The sequence below is a fragment of the Aquila chrysaetos genome, chromosome 1 (assembly GCF_900496995.4).
Source record: "Aquila chrysaetos chrysaetos chromosome 1, bAquChr1.4, whole genome shotgun sequence".
Classification (NCBI taxonomy): domain Eukaryota; kingdom Metazoa; phylum Chordata; class Aves; order Accipitriformes; family Accipitridae; genus Aquila; species Aquila chrysaetos.
The window spans coordinates 53,391,237-53,405,310 of NC_044004.1; the positions used below are offsets into that span (position 1 = coordinate 53,391,237).

The 14,074-nt window shown below is 42.1% G+C and overlaps 1 protein-coding gene across 2 annotated transcripts in view; it reads left to right on the top strand.

Moving 5' to 3' along the window:
- Nucleotides 1–255: 255 nt before the first annotated feature.
- SMARCAD1 (SWI/SNF-related, matrix-associated actin-dependent regulator of chromatin, subfamily a, containing DEAD/H box 1) overlaps nt 256–14,074 on the top strand; it is a 48,547-nt gene continuing 34,728 nt past the window's right edge. The window contains exons 1-3 of one of the 2 annotated variants that reach the window (XM_030010100.2): nt 256–471; nt 768–1,023; nt 11,584–11,740. In XM_030010100.2, the coding sequence (XP_029865960.1) occupies nt 825–1,023; nt 11,584–11,740 (356 nt within the window). In that variant the 5' untranslated portion in view covers nt 256–471; nt 768–824. Of the gene's footprint in view, nt 472–585; nt 1,024–11,583; nt 11,741–14,074 lie in introns of those variants that run through there. The other variant, XM_030010109.2, reaches the window with a different exon arrangement.

Genomic DNA, 14,074 nt, shown 5'->3' on the forward strand with positions numbered 1-14,074 from the left:
CTGCCGCTTACGGCATTTAAGGGCACCGTTTCGGCGCCGGCGGCGTTCTCGGGGCAGAGCCACCCAACCCCACGGGCCGCTGCCCGCGATACCGACGGTCGGTCGCTCGCCCGCCCGCCCCCCCCCCCGGCGTGGGGCAGGAACCCGCCCGCGCCGGTCTCGAGGGAAAAGGCGCGAAGGCGCACGCGCCCGCGCGCCCCGTCCGGGCGGGGCGATTGGTGGGGCGGCGGTGACGCCATAACCGGGCGCCGACGCCACCGCGCATCAGATTCTGAAGGGAGCGGGCCGTTGCCGCCGCCGCCGCCACCACAGCCTTCGGGGAGCGCCGTGCTCCCCGCCGCCGGCTCCCTCCCCGTCGCGGCGGCGGGCAGCTGCCTCGGGGGCCGGCCCCGCTGCCGCTCCCTTCCTCCCTCCCTCCCTCCCTCCGTTGCCCGGCCGCGGCCCGCCGGCCCCGGCCCCGGTGCGCGGCAGGTGCGTGTGCGGGGCCCGTCGGCGGGGTCCGGGGGGTGCGGGCCGCGGTGGGGGGAGGAGGAGGAGGAGGGAGGCCGGGGGAGCGGGAGGAGGGCGGTGGGCGGGGGTGGGCAGGTGCCTCCCCGCGGCCTGACGGCGTCGCTGGCCTGCCTCCCGTTTCCCTGGGAACGGGGGCGCCGGCGCTGGGGAGCGCCCGGTCGGCGGGGCCCTCCGGCCGCGGCCGCTTCGCCGGCGCGTTGCTGAGCCGCGTCTGCTGAGCCCTGCCGCCTCTTGCCTCTTCCCGGCTTTTCCCACAGAAACTGCCCGGTGGAGCCCGTCTTCTCTCCCGCGGGCGGCAGCGGTAGGTCAGGAATATGAGTCTCTACAATTTGGACCGCTTTCGCTTTGAGAGGAAGAGAAAAAACGCGGAGCAGGAAACCGTGTCTCCTTCGGGAGCCCAGGCGCAGGCGGCTAGTTCTGCAGCGGGTGGTGCTGCCGGAGGGGATGAGGATGAGGCTACGGATGACAGCAACAGGCCAGATACTCCGGGTTCGGATGTGACAGAGATAACCGGTGAGTCAGGTGTTTTGCACGTAGCATAAGAACAGCGTAGGTACCTCGCCGCTAGAAGGAAAAAAACTGTTTCGTTTGGGATTTTTGTTTTTCCTCTTTGCTTGTTCTACAAACGTGCTTTGCTGTGCAGACACATTTCACAGCAATTTCCACAAAAGTATCCTCATTTGTAACGGTGCTTGCTCTCATTGAATCTGTACCTTTACAGGCAAGTTGGAAACCGTCCGATAACTGAAGCTGAAATGTTTTTTTCCGTTGAGTAAACAACCTACAAGTTAAATGTTTAACGTATGTCATGCTTTCCTATTTATTATCTTTACTAATACTTCACACTAATACAGTATCTCAGGGTTTTCAAAGGAAAAAAACCACCTTTAGTAGTCTGAAAAATGCATCGCTATACAGACTTAACTTTTTCACTAGAGTCCTAGGCTAATGCAATGTGGAATATTGCAGATAAAACTGAAAAGAAAGAAAACAGTTTCTTTTCAGCTGGGCCTGGTTTTGTAAAGTGCTGAGAAACCTGCTGCTGATTCTCACAAGCTGGTTGTATTAATAGTTTTGTAGCAGCATTTGTTCTCTTTTCTGGCAGCAGCTTGTTGTTTTCACGGAAATGAGAAAAACTTGCTTGTATAGTAATTTATTGGTTTGTTTGGCTGATAAACTAGACATGTGCTGTTTCTGGTTGGATTCATCAGTTAATAGTAATAAACAACTGTAACAGCTGTCAACTGCATAATCACATTCACCAGTAGGTTTTCTGTTACTGAAGGAGTAAGAATGGAAGAACATAAATTATTTGTTGCTGATTATTTTATACGTTTCAGACATTCCCTGTAACGCTTCTGATACGGATGTCAAGATACAAGTGTTATTGGAGAGATCAGACAGACTTTGACTATGCATTTAGTCAGTAATGGAGCAACAGTATCAGTTGGCGTTTAACTACATCTGTTTTGCATACAACTTCCCCTTGGTGGAAGGTAGTTTATCATAGTACCTTATCTATGCGATAACAGAGAACCTTTCATGTACAAGGAGGAGTTCCTCTTTTAAAGGTGAGGCAAATCAATATTATAGTAGATTGATATTTACTATTCGATGAATTTTGGGTTTGTGCAGGTTAACTGGAGTGCTGTTATGTTTACGTTAGTAAATATCAATCGGTGCCCTATGTTTAAAAAAATATAAAAAACCTCTAAATCTTGGCTTGAGAGTTGCCAGTCTGGAGTTAAGTAGCCTGCGTCCACTAGCAGAAAGGATGTTTTGGTGGCAGGGAGAACTTAACACAAGAAGCGAGCAACTGTTAGTTGTGGCTTCTGCGTGTGTGTGCTGTGTAATGGATTGCATGAAAAAACTGGCACTCTGAGGAAGTATGCTTTGGAACAGGTGTCGTCTTCCTGTCTGTGATAAGTCAACGTCTTGTGTGGTGTAGGCGTTACTGAATGCAGGTACCCTTCTTGAACTGTGAACATAGATGTGAAATAATGGATGGTGCTGCTTGTTTTGTGGCTTATTTGTCTTTATGATTTTTTTTTTTTAATATTATATTTTTTCCTTTTATCTGCCTGTGGACTTTGTCAGTGGAAGCATGTAGATAGACCATAACTACCAAGGCCAACAAACTTTGGAGCTTGTTGTTTTTCAAAATACTGGTCTCCCTTGGCTTATATCCTACAGGGGTAGGACTGAGGAGGAGAAGGGACATAATATCCAATTTAGACGCATGAGTATGAGTTTAGATATAAGGTAATAAAAGGAAAGATGAAGGGCAGCCTCAGAGAGGAGCCATTGTGGAAGGCAAAGTAACTGTGAGGGAAAACTAGTGGGAGGTGATAGTAGCTACCAGTAAAACAGAGTAGAGTAGAAGTGCAGACAAAATTACAGCAAGTAGCTGACTTAAGTAAGAGTCCATGGACACAGATGCTGGTGTAGAACTGGGGTGCTAATTAATGTTTAAAAAAGAGATGTAATTGCTAGTACTTTGTGTTTACATAATGCTTCATCTTACACAGATACTAAGTGTTTAAAGAAGATGGAGTGGTTTGGTGACTTTTTTTCACTTATTTGCACATCATTGTTGTGTAACCCATTTAAAGGAATTAATTAACCATTTTAAAAATCAAATAACATTTTCTACATCTATAGAAGTTAACCAAAAATAAAACACTCAAATTTTGTCTGCAGGATAGGAGGCACTTAAACGTAGAAGAGGAAACTAGATTTGATTAGCAGATGCCAGTCCTCCTTTTTCTTCCAAATTAGCAACAGGAAGACAGAAGTTTTCTTGCTTTGGGTCAAATAAAATGGACAGCTATTTGTTGGGGTTTTTTTTCCTTGTATTATAATGGAAAAGGTACAGAGATGACCAGCTTATGGCACTGAGTGCTCTCTCTACTGCTAAATACATAAGCCAAAGTATTGAGTTGTTTTGTACAAGAAGCAGTTTACACCAAGTTGACTAAAATTAACTTGCCCTAATGCTCAATAAATCATGTGAGGATAACAATTACTCATATTTCTTCTAAAGACAAACACAGTGTATTCACAAAATACTGGTATATGAAACTGGTGAAACAAGAGAAGAGTGTTCTGGATTTCACTTATACAAACAAAAAGAATTATTAAATAGCTGATGGCTTTTTTTTCCTATTTCATTTGGTATTATGCAGTCATATTGTGTATATAAAAATAATTTTAAAATCAGACTTTTTCCTTCAGGAGCGCAAATGGTTCAGTATCATTTCCTAGGGTTTTCTTTAGATTGCTGTTTTGTCAAGTGTCCTGAAATATGCATCTAACAAAAATATATGATTGTTTTAGTTTCATTCATCCTGGGAAAAATAGTCAGATGATGTACGTCTATTATGGTGTTTCATGACACAATCTTTTTAGCTCTTTTTTTTGTTTTGTTTTCCCAGAACAAACTAATATTGGTAGATTGTTCTGCACCCTGGGTATGTATGTATGCAATGTTTCTTGTTGCTTTGTATTGAACATGCATACCTTACAGTTTAATAAGCAATTTGTAGTATGATGGCCAGAAGAATTGCTTGTCTTTATACACTTGTGTATATTCAAAATTACACAGGCTTGCAGTCACTTTGCAGCCAACTTGTAGTTGGTAATTCTGAACATCACTTAACTGAGGGGTAGAAACCTACTATGGGGGCAGTTATCAAATTATATCTGGAAGATACCTATCTAAAGAGTTGGAAAAATGCACTGAAGTGGCTTACTACAAATTTCTGTAAAAATTAGTATTATTTACTAAATAATACACACATTTGGTTTCTGTTAGTCTGTTAAGAAACCAGTGAAGCTATCTTAATTTTCAATTACATGTTTTTAGTTATGTAAACAGCCTGGTGTACTAAGATAATGAGATTATTCCAATTGTAGAAATGGAGCAGAACTGTACTAGAACTATATAAATCAGAATAATTACGATTATGAATTTCAAAATGAGATTAGTATTCAAAAAGCATGCTTACAAAGCTTCAACAATGAATTGAAATAAAAGTTGTAGATGAAATTAAACTACTATATATAATCCTGTTACTGATGGTTGATTTTGTTGATATCCCCTCTATACTATTCAGATATATAACCCAAATGACTGCACTTTCAGTGTACGATGTTGAGAGTGTCATATCATCCACTTGCACTGAGACTGCTTTTTTTTTTTTTTTTCTGATCTGTAATAATTTTCTTTATGATGTGAGGAAGTCATGTCTTTTGCGTATGTCACGGTTCGTAGAGTCTAATTCTACTTAAAGCATTTCTGGAGAAAAGTAATGACTGCGGTACCTAGTGAACTTTTCTGAGGATTCATGGGAAAATATGTTGAAGTAACCATCATTTTAATATGGTCTCCTTAAGAAGTCTCCTTAGAGGAACACATTTAAGATTGTTTTAGCAAATGAAAAAGACTTTCCTTTGATAATGGAATATTAATTAGCTTGTAGACTTGAGTACCATGCATTTGGTACTGCTTTCCAAAACTAGGTGGAAATTACTTTCCATTTGACAATGTTTGTTGTGCAGTGTTAGTAAATGTGGTAAGCCTCGAAGTATTACCTCAGTTTTGTTTTTTATTTGGGAGAGGAGAGGCTGGCTTTCTCTAAGTGTGATGAATGGTTTGTGTAAGAGGTTCTATTTGGAATTATAGGGCAATATATTATGGCTCTGCACTAGGTATATGCTTCCCGAAAGACTGTAGTGAGTATGATTTAAAAAAAAAAAAAAAAAAAAAAAAAATTCAAGGTGACCTTTTTTCAAGAGTAGTTGAGACTGTGTGTTTACTAAAGTAAAAAAAATATTTGCTCTAACATTATAAAAATAGTTGCATTTGAGTACCTTCATCCATAACTTAACACTGTCTCCATATAATCATAGACAGTTTGATCCAGTTATTCTCATGGAGTCTCTTTGTATGATAGCAAAAATCAGTTGCTGTTGGGGTTTGTTTTTGTTGTTTACATCTCCAGTTAGGGATACTTCTGTGTTTTCTTATTTCTGGCCTTAGAGTCAAACACTGGTTTTATGATTGCAGGCATTCCTTAATAGTCCTCTTTAATCGCCTATAATCAGGAAATTCTGCCTCCAATAATTACATGCTGTGGCAATAACTGTTTAATTTGTTACTACTCTACAAGGTTATAATTTGCTCTAAATATGAGGACTCCTAATGACATATGTGATTTCTGCTCTCTTCCCCCCTCCCCCAATTAATAAGGGATTCTGTTCAGTGGAATAGGTAGAGGAGGGTGAGAAAGAAATACTGCTTTTTTGAGAGGGAGAACGCTTTTTCCAGGCAGCTCAGCATTTCATAGGTATAGGAGTTAGGAGTTGTCTTGAAGACTGGACAGTGATTGCTATTTAAAGTAAAAATAAAATGAGAAGTCACCACGTGAAACAGTAAATACTCTTTTTCTTTAAATCTAAACCTCTTCCAAGGTTTATATTGTAAAGAATAAAATTATTTTTAAGACTGTGTTACTTTTGTAAGCTTCCTTTGGTTTTTGTTTTTGTTTTTTAAATCCAGCAAGGATGCTTCTTAGCAAAGCTGTCATGAGTACCTGTCATTTGCATGTCATGCCACTTGTAGGAGAAATAAGTCTGGAATATAGTTGAGCCTATAAAGCAAAGATCACGAAAACTGGCTTGATCAAGTCTGTTAATTCAGTAGAAATATGAACTTCTCCTGTTTCTTATAGACCTGTTTTGGTATTTCCATTCACATCTTTTTAAGCATCTCCTATTTCTGTCCTATTGTGATAACCCTTGCTCAGCTAGCACAACTTTATATATTTTTCTTTGCTAGAGAGGAATTGCTGAAAGAAATTTGCCTGCATCTTTATGTTTAAATCTAACAAAAATGTTTGATACATTCCCAGAGGTCTCTCTTGCTCTTCTCCAGTATTCATCTTAAAACTTATATGGTTTTCAGATAAAGCAAAGTAACTGTGTCAAGGACAACATGTCTCCTTCCAAACATGGACAGATAGAAGAAGGTACTGCTGAGGAACTCTCTACGGCATGTTGGTCTTGCAGGGAGGTTGCAGGGAGGCCTGTCTTGGGACAGTGTGTTACTGCTTCAGAACTAGTAATTTTTAGGCCTTCCTAAGTTTACATGTGTATGGGCTTTACCAGATAACAAGATTACTTTGCAAAGTAAGACTTTTGCCTCTTCTGCAAATCATTGCCATAATCCTCTGTCATGTTTTGAAAGTGATAGAAACAGTTTAGATTTTTTTGATAACTCGATTAAAATTGAGGCCTTTTATCACAGGTGAAGGAACTGGACACCATGTAGCTCTTTCCTGCATTTGATTATCAGATGAATTTATTCTAGCCTCTTATGTGTCTAGTCTCTGCTGGCAAATCAGTTTTGAAAACTGGCATTATGCTCTGTAGTAACTTGACTCAGCAAGTTTCTGCGTTAGTGAATGGAGGCAGAAGAAACTGCTTTTATTTCCAGCCGAAATTATGGTTCCAGAGTTAGCAGCTGAGAAAGCACCACTGCTGTTTGGATTATAGGCACGTGAGTTTTAAGAAAGGATTGACGCGCTAGAGGGGAGAGGATGCCCATGATGCTGTATTTGCATTATGAGGCTATAAAATCCTTTCATATGAGGACTGACTCTGACAGTCGTATCATTAAAACTCAACTCTCCCAGCAGTTATGTAGCTGACTCTCCTGCACCTTCCCTGTGTAGTTGCTTTGGTCTGTTTTCTTATTTGTGATTCAAAGCTCTCAGGTGGAGATTTTTTTTTTTTATTTGCCACCCATCCACCACCCCAGTTCAGAGTAAATTACTGTCTGGTTGTCCTTCACTGAGGCTCTTAATAAACTATAGCTATTCTTTCTTTAATTTTGGGGTCTCTTCTACCTGTTCACTCTTGCTCTGTGTTCTCATCCATCTTCTTACAACGCAAATCAGACGCTGTCAACAGTGGGGAGCTCCTCTTTCTTCAATACCAGCCACATAGGTGGGATTTGTTGTGTCACATCATGGGGTAAAAGGCTTGTTTTTGCACAGAGGCACAGTGGCGGGTGGGGGAGCCCGAATAACCTGATCGGAGGAATGGCCCCTGCCCTGGCTTCTCCCAGGGCTGTCACAGGAGGGCTGTCAGCCCCATGAGTTGAGGGTGATGCCCGTCGCCATGAGCCAACAGCAAGGCTCCCAAGGAGCACCGTTCAGACTGAGGGGGGTTGCTACTTTTAGGGGTATGGGACTTATTATGAGATACAAGTAGGAGCTTCTTTGGTTTGTACGAAACTTGCTGTGGGATGTTTAAGGGGAGGAACCGAAAGTGGGGAAGGGGAGGGATCACAGTGGTTTGTAGAGGAACAAGTGTGGGGAAGGTAGAGGGATAAGGGGATAACAGGGGGTCAGTTACACATAGACAGGTATACTTGTGTGACCATACCTTGTTTGTGATCACCATAGTCAGTCCTGTCTTCTCATTAAAATCCTCTTCTAGCTCCTTTCCTGGGTGAGGGGAATCTGTTCTGTGTGCATGGGTGTCCTAGTTTCAACTGGGATAGAGTTAACTGTCTTCCTAGTAGCTGGTACGGTGCTATGTTTTGAGTTCAGTATGTGAAGAATGTTGATAACACTGATGTTTTCAGTTGTTGCTAAGTAGTGTTTAGACTCAAGTCAAGGATTTTTCAGCTTCTCAAGCCCAGCCAGCGAGAAAGCTGGAGGGGCACAAGAAGTTGGCACAGGACACAGCCATGGCACCTGACCCAAACTGGTCAACAGGGTATTCCATACCATGGGACGTCCCATCTAGTATAGGAACTGGGAAGTGGGGGCGGGGAATTGCCGCTCAGGGACTAGCTGGGTGCCGGTCGGCGGGTGGTGAGCAATTGCACTGCGCATCATTTGTACATTCCAATCCTTTCATTATTGCTGTTGTCATTTTATTAGTGTTATCATTATCATTATTAGTTTCTTCTTTTCTGTTCTATTAAACTGTTCCTATCTCAACCCGTGGGTTTTGCTTCTTTTTCCCAATTTTCTCCCCCATCCCGCTGGGTGGGGGGGGGAGTGAGTGAGCGGCTGCGTGGTGCTTAGTTGCTGGCTGGGGTTAAACCACGACAATGGGCGTCTAAGTGCCAGCAGCTGGAGTAAGGACCAGGGGTCGCAGGGGCCCATGTGTCTGGTGTGCCAGCAGCTGGAGGGACCAGAGCGAGTGGAAAATCAAGTGACAGCCAGCGTGGGCTGCAGAGGCCTGCGTCTCTGGTGCCACCCGCCTGCGCAGCCCCTGTGGAGGGAGTGGGGGTACCAGGGGACAAGCCAGTGAGCAGGTGAAGCAGCCTGGGAAGCCAGGGAGGGACCAGAGGGTCTGAGCTGCCTGTTTGTGCATGGGGCAACCCAAGATGAGGGGAGCCGGTGCCAGGCACCAGGTAGAAGGTGGAATGATCCACGGCACGTGTGTCTGCGAGCCTGTGCAAGGGGGTCTGCGCTGCCAACCAGAGTGGGGTGTAGGTCCTGGGGGCTCTGGTGCCAGCAAGCGAGGAGGCTAAGGCTCCATCCTGGGTGGTCTGGGTATCTAAGGCCAGCGACCGGAGGGGTCTGCGTTGTGTGTGTGTGTTTCTGCTGCCAGCAGACCTTTGTCCTGATCAGCCAGGAGGGGAGCAGGAGGCGGCTGTTGTTTGTGTGCCCCGGTTCTGGAGTAGAGAAGCGAGTGTGGGCTGGGTGGCAGCAGCAGCAGATAGGAGGTAAAACTTGCCAGTCACCTGGGAAGCAGATTCTTCTTTGGCACAAAAGGCAGACAAACCCCTTCTTATTAAACCTGGTCAGTAAGAAATATGGAAATGCCAGACAATAGAGGTTTTGAGATGGAAATTAAAACATGGGTTTCTCTGCTGAAACAGGATGCCAAAACAAGACAATTCTTACTTGTTGTAACTAACTCTTTGGCAGACTGTGATGTTCTTTTGTGAATTAAAAGCTGAGATTACAATAATTACGTGTTCTTCCTTCTTCTCTCTCCTCTGTTTCCAAACTAATGGACTAATGCCTGGTTGGAAGCGTGTTTCATATTTTCAGTAGGGTTTTTCCTATGCATAGCTAAGGTCATATGAAGACTTAAGGCTTCAATGATTGCTTTTTTGAACTGTCATTGAACCCTTACTTACATTTCCTCATGGATATTAAAGAAGGTTGAGTTACACTTAGTCCCATCCTTTTAACCAGTGTTAAGCTCCATTTTCAAGTTCTTTTTCAGTAGTGCGCTATGTGACATTTGGTACCATAATTTTTTAGTTTATTGGGTACCTTTCCCTTTCAAAGCCAGTATCACCTGGTAGTTTCCTGTGTCAGCAAATTGCTTGTACTTTTAGGATTTATCTTTGTTTCCATCAAATGCTGCCACAGTGAGTTATTTTAAATTTATTTTCTGCAAGATTACTTTCATACAGAAAATGCTCTCTGCAGCTGTCATATCCTCCGCTTCGTGCGTTCTCCTTCCTCTCTTCAGTCATATGCCTCTGGGGTCTGTAATTTGTCTGGTCTTAGACAAAATTACTTGGATTACTAACTGTTTCTTTCTTTCTAGCACTGGCTGTAAAAATGGGGAAGTGGTAGAAAGGAATGAAGTCTTGAATGCGTGGGACTGCTGCACTAGGTCAGGCTATGTACGGTTCTTGGCTCACACCTTTTGCAAAATGCCCTGAGTGCTTTTCTTCAGTTACTGACATGAAATAGCACACTTAAGAGGTGGTAGTTGTGTCCAAGTATTTAGTTCTGTTTAATGCAGGTTTAAAGACAGAAGAGCTAGAAGCTGCATGTTCAAGTCCATGTGTATCAACTAAAAATCTTTTTTTCCTTAGGGTTTTCTAGAGATGGTAGCACAACAGTTCTAGCCTCCGTAGGCAATGGATTGAACCATGTGTTTTACCTTGTCCAGGCTTATATGGGAGCATCAGAGTTTTAGTTAGAACCACCTTGAAATACACAATATATGCACTTACAGCATACTTTACCTTAGCTGCATTTGGTACTGTGCTGAAAGAGGGTGACAGGGCAAAGTCTAGTAAAGTGTAGGCTTCTTGATTTTTTGTTTTACAGTGTTCTAATCATCTCTCCACTTCAGGTGCAAGACCTATTTTGTATGTCAGGTTTTGTGTGGATTTGCCTGTGTGGTCATGTTTTCCCCATCTAGATATGTGCATGGAGTTGGTTTCAGCTGTAGCTGACATTGGGGGACTTAGTCATGCATAATTCATGACTAATTCAGGAATTATATAGATAGACTGGCTGCTTATGCTTTTGGTTGTCTTAAAAGCGTGTTCAAAACTGCAAAGTTAATACATGCTAATGCACACGTAGTGGGTCAATTTTGCAAGTGTCATTGAAGGTAGTATATGATTTGTGAGATGTCTTCATAGTGATATATCCTGATTATGTATAGATTCTGTATATCCTGATGCTTTGTACGTAACACAAAGCATCCTTCCATATGCCAGGTTTCTTTGTTAAGAATCATCTGGAGCATAATGTGGAAAAGACTGGCTAAATACATTATATCTCTATAGGAGTTGCAACTTACCTGTCAAGTTCCTTGGTGTAGCTTCCTAATTTTCTGCGGTACACCACCAGCATTTGCTTTCTGAAACGCTATCAAGACAAGCAGATCATAAATCAGCCATCAGATACACCAGTATGTTTCTGTCTATGTCCTGATCAGCCTGGAAGTAGTTCAGAGGATTTTGCTGATGATTCATTTTTCCAAAAATAAAAATGTATTTATAAGTAGTTATTAACCTGAAATACATGATCTCTTAAACTTTGTGGTATAAAAATTATTTGTTTGATCTAAGAGGGCTGAGGATCTTTTGCCAGGTAAGTTACCACTGAGGTATACAGCTTACAGGAATCTTCCATGCATAAGGATGTGAGTTCTTTTTAAATGGTTGCTGTGTATAAGGATGAAATCATAGCTGTCTGATGCTCTAAGTACAGATAAATATTTGAAGTCTTAAGTCATTGTCTCCTATCTTTTCTCCTGTTGAAATTGCTTGCACACGGTACTCTGCCATCCCAGAAACTCCTGAAGCCAAGAGAACAAGGAAACGATCTTATTTCAAGCATCGAAGAGGGGTACAGTTCCTAGATGTGTCTTCAGACAGCGAAGATGAAGAACCAAGAAACTTCAGTGCTGCAAAAGAAAACAGGGCTCCAAGGAGAGATGCGGTTGTAATGTATGCTTTAAACCAGTTTTCTGTAATGTTTGTGCAACCTGATGTGATGTTCTAATTTGAAATACTGACTTGAAAGTCAGAGGCTAGGTTCTAGTTTACTGGCTTGTGATTTACCTGCCCATAACTAAACTTTACTGGATTTCCAGGGAAGAAGAATCCAGATCTTAAGCCATTTTCTCAGAGAAGACACTTAGGAGGGAGGAATTCTGTGATGTTGAATGATATGTGTGGTGTTTATTATACGTTTGTGCATTTGTCCCTCTGAAACCCTTCTAATGGCACTTGGAAGCTTATCCATAAAATATTTGCTTTATTAGTTTTAAACTATATTGGAGTTGATGTTAGCTCGTTTCATTTTCTTATGAAACCATAGTGGACAGGAAAGCAAGTAGAGCTTCAGTGTGTAGTATAAGAGTTCCTGAGCTAAAGTATTAGTTGCCTGATGTGTTTGCTATGTTTAGTGAAAAGTTGGGGTTTTTTAGTGATTTGGAAATTTATGTTTTTGAATAAGCTGGGAGAAGAAAATAAGTGTGCAGGTCACTTGTGTGGGTGCTAAAAAGGCATCATGGAGAGTGCAGGAGAGATAAGATGCAGACAGACATCTCACACAACCAGTTGGAATGGTTTAACGAAACCCCTGCTATTTATTACCTGCTAGTTATACGTCTGTGTGACTGAAATATGGTAATTGTCTGTGCCCCTTAAATGTTCTAGTGCTAAGCAAAACAAGATGGCTTAACCTGCCTTTCTGAAAGTCTGGCTGAAATAATCTGTGGAAAACTTTTATGGGAATAGCATAGTTAACAGGCATAGTCTCTTCTCAGATTTTTCAGTCCTTGCACAGAGTATGGAGTTACTGGAGCTTGTCAGCAGAAATGCAATAATGCTTTTCCCTGCTGCTATTACCTGAAATTCTTGAATATTTTTTTTGATGCATCTTCCCCGAAGTTTCAACTTAAGGCAGATGCTTGGTAAGAAAAAAATAAATAAATTTAGTAGTTAGCAGAGTGAACTTCTGTTTCTGTCTATGGTTTAAGTTGTAAATTGTGCAAGGGTACAGAGATGGCAAGCTGCTTGCATGCACCTAATTGGCTTGTGTGAAGTGCTGTGTGAACATAGTTACACTGCTTCTGGGATCAACCTGATTTGAAAGCAGTACAAGCAGTTTTGTACCATGTGGAGCAGACACTAATAAGCCATGCAGGATCCAACTTGCGGAGCCACAGCTTGTTATTTCTATACTGTATTCCGATTACTGGGAGTGAGAGACGGACAGCGAAGTGGCTCCTGGTGGGATTGATGAACATAAGCTACATCCTCTTGTACTCTTCATTACTCCTGTGGAGCCACCAGTCTCTTACGCACTAGGCACCCCAGTGCCTGACACTTTGGCGTGGTGTGTTGGCTCAGGTGCTAATTGATGTATACTGAACCCACTAAGCTGTCTCACAAGTGGCATTCTGGTTGAGCTAATAAACAAATTGAGAGCGTGGCAGAAGTTAGCTTGGATCTGGCCAGGTTTATGAGCTCTGGCTTGTGCTGAATTTAGCCTGGCTTTGCACAGAATCAGTCAATCGAGTGTCTTTGCACTGTGCATTTTAGTGCATGTGTTACCTGGTGTTTGAGGGTTTTGTGAATTTTTTATTTTTTGCAGGGTATCCTAGCCCCCTTATCCTGAATAAGGGATAAAGCAGAAAGTAGTGCTGCAAGCTTCCCTAGCAGAATTGCTGTCTGGACTCTGTTGGAAAAAAGCAGAACTCTGACACAGTTAGATTTTGTGGGTTGGAGTCATATTCGTTTAGCGGTTAAATGAGTGTTTTTTCATGCTTGATAAGAATGTGATTATACAGAGAGGACAAGACTATGATGTGTACAACTCTGGCTTTGTTGACAAGTATCTAGATGCTAATCCCCAATAGGAGAGGATAGGGAATTGCAGTTTTACCATATCCATTTGATTTATTTGCATTTTCAAATGCAGTTTATAAAGAAACTTTTTTCCTTATTAAGGCAAAAAGATCTGAAACATCCTAATAGAATTTTAATATACCCTTTCACTAAGACTTTTTTTAAAGTGGATGCTGGATTCATCTTCTGAAGCTTACAACTAAATGGCTTGGTGGATTGAAGAGGAATTCAGGTTATTTTTTGTTTTGAGGATTTTTTTTTTATTTTTTTTTTTTTCTCTGAGAAGCACAACCAGAGACTCCACATGGCTGTGTGTGCCTTTTGAACAGGATAGGGAGAAAAGGATTATTTGATGAACAGTTGTCTCAAAATAGTGTGTATCTTCTACATAAGTGGCATGTTACTACTTTTTTCACAATTGTATTG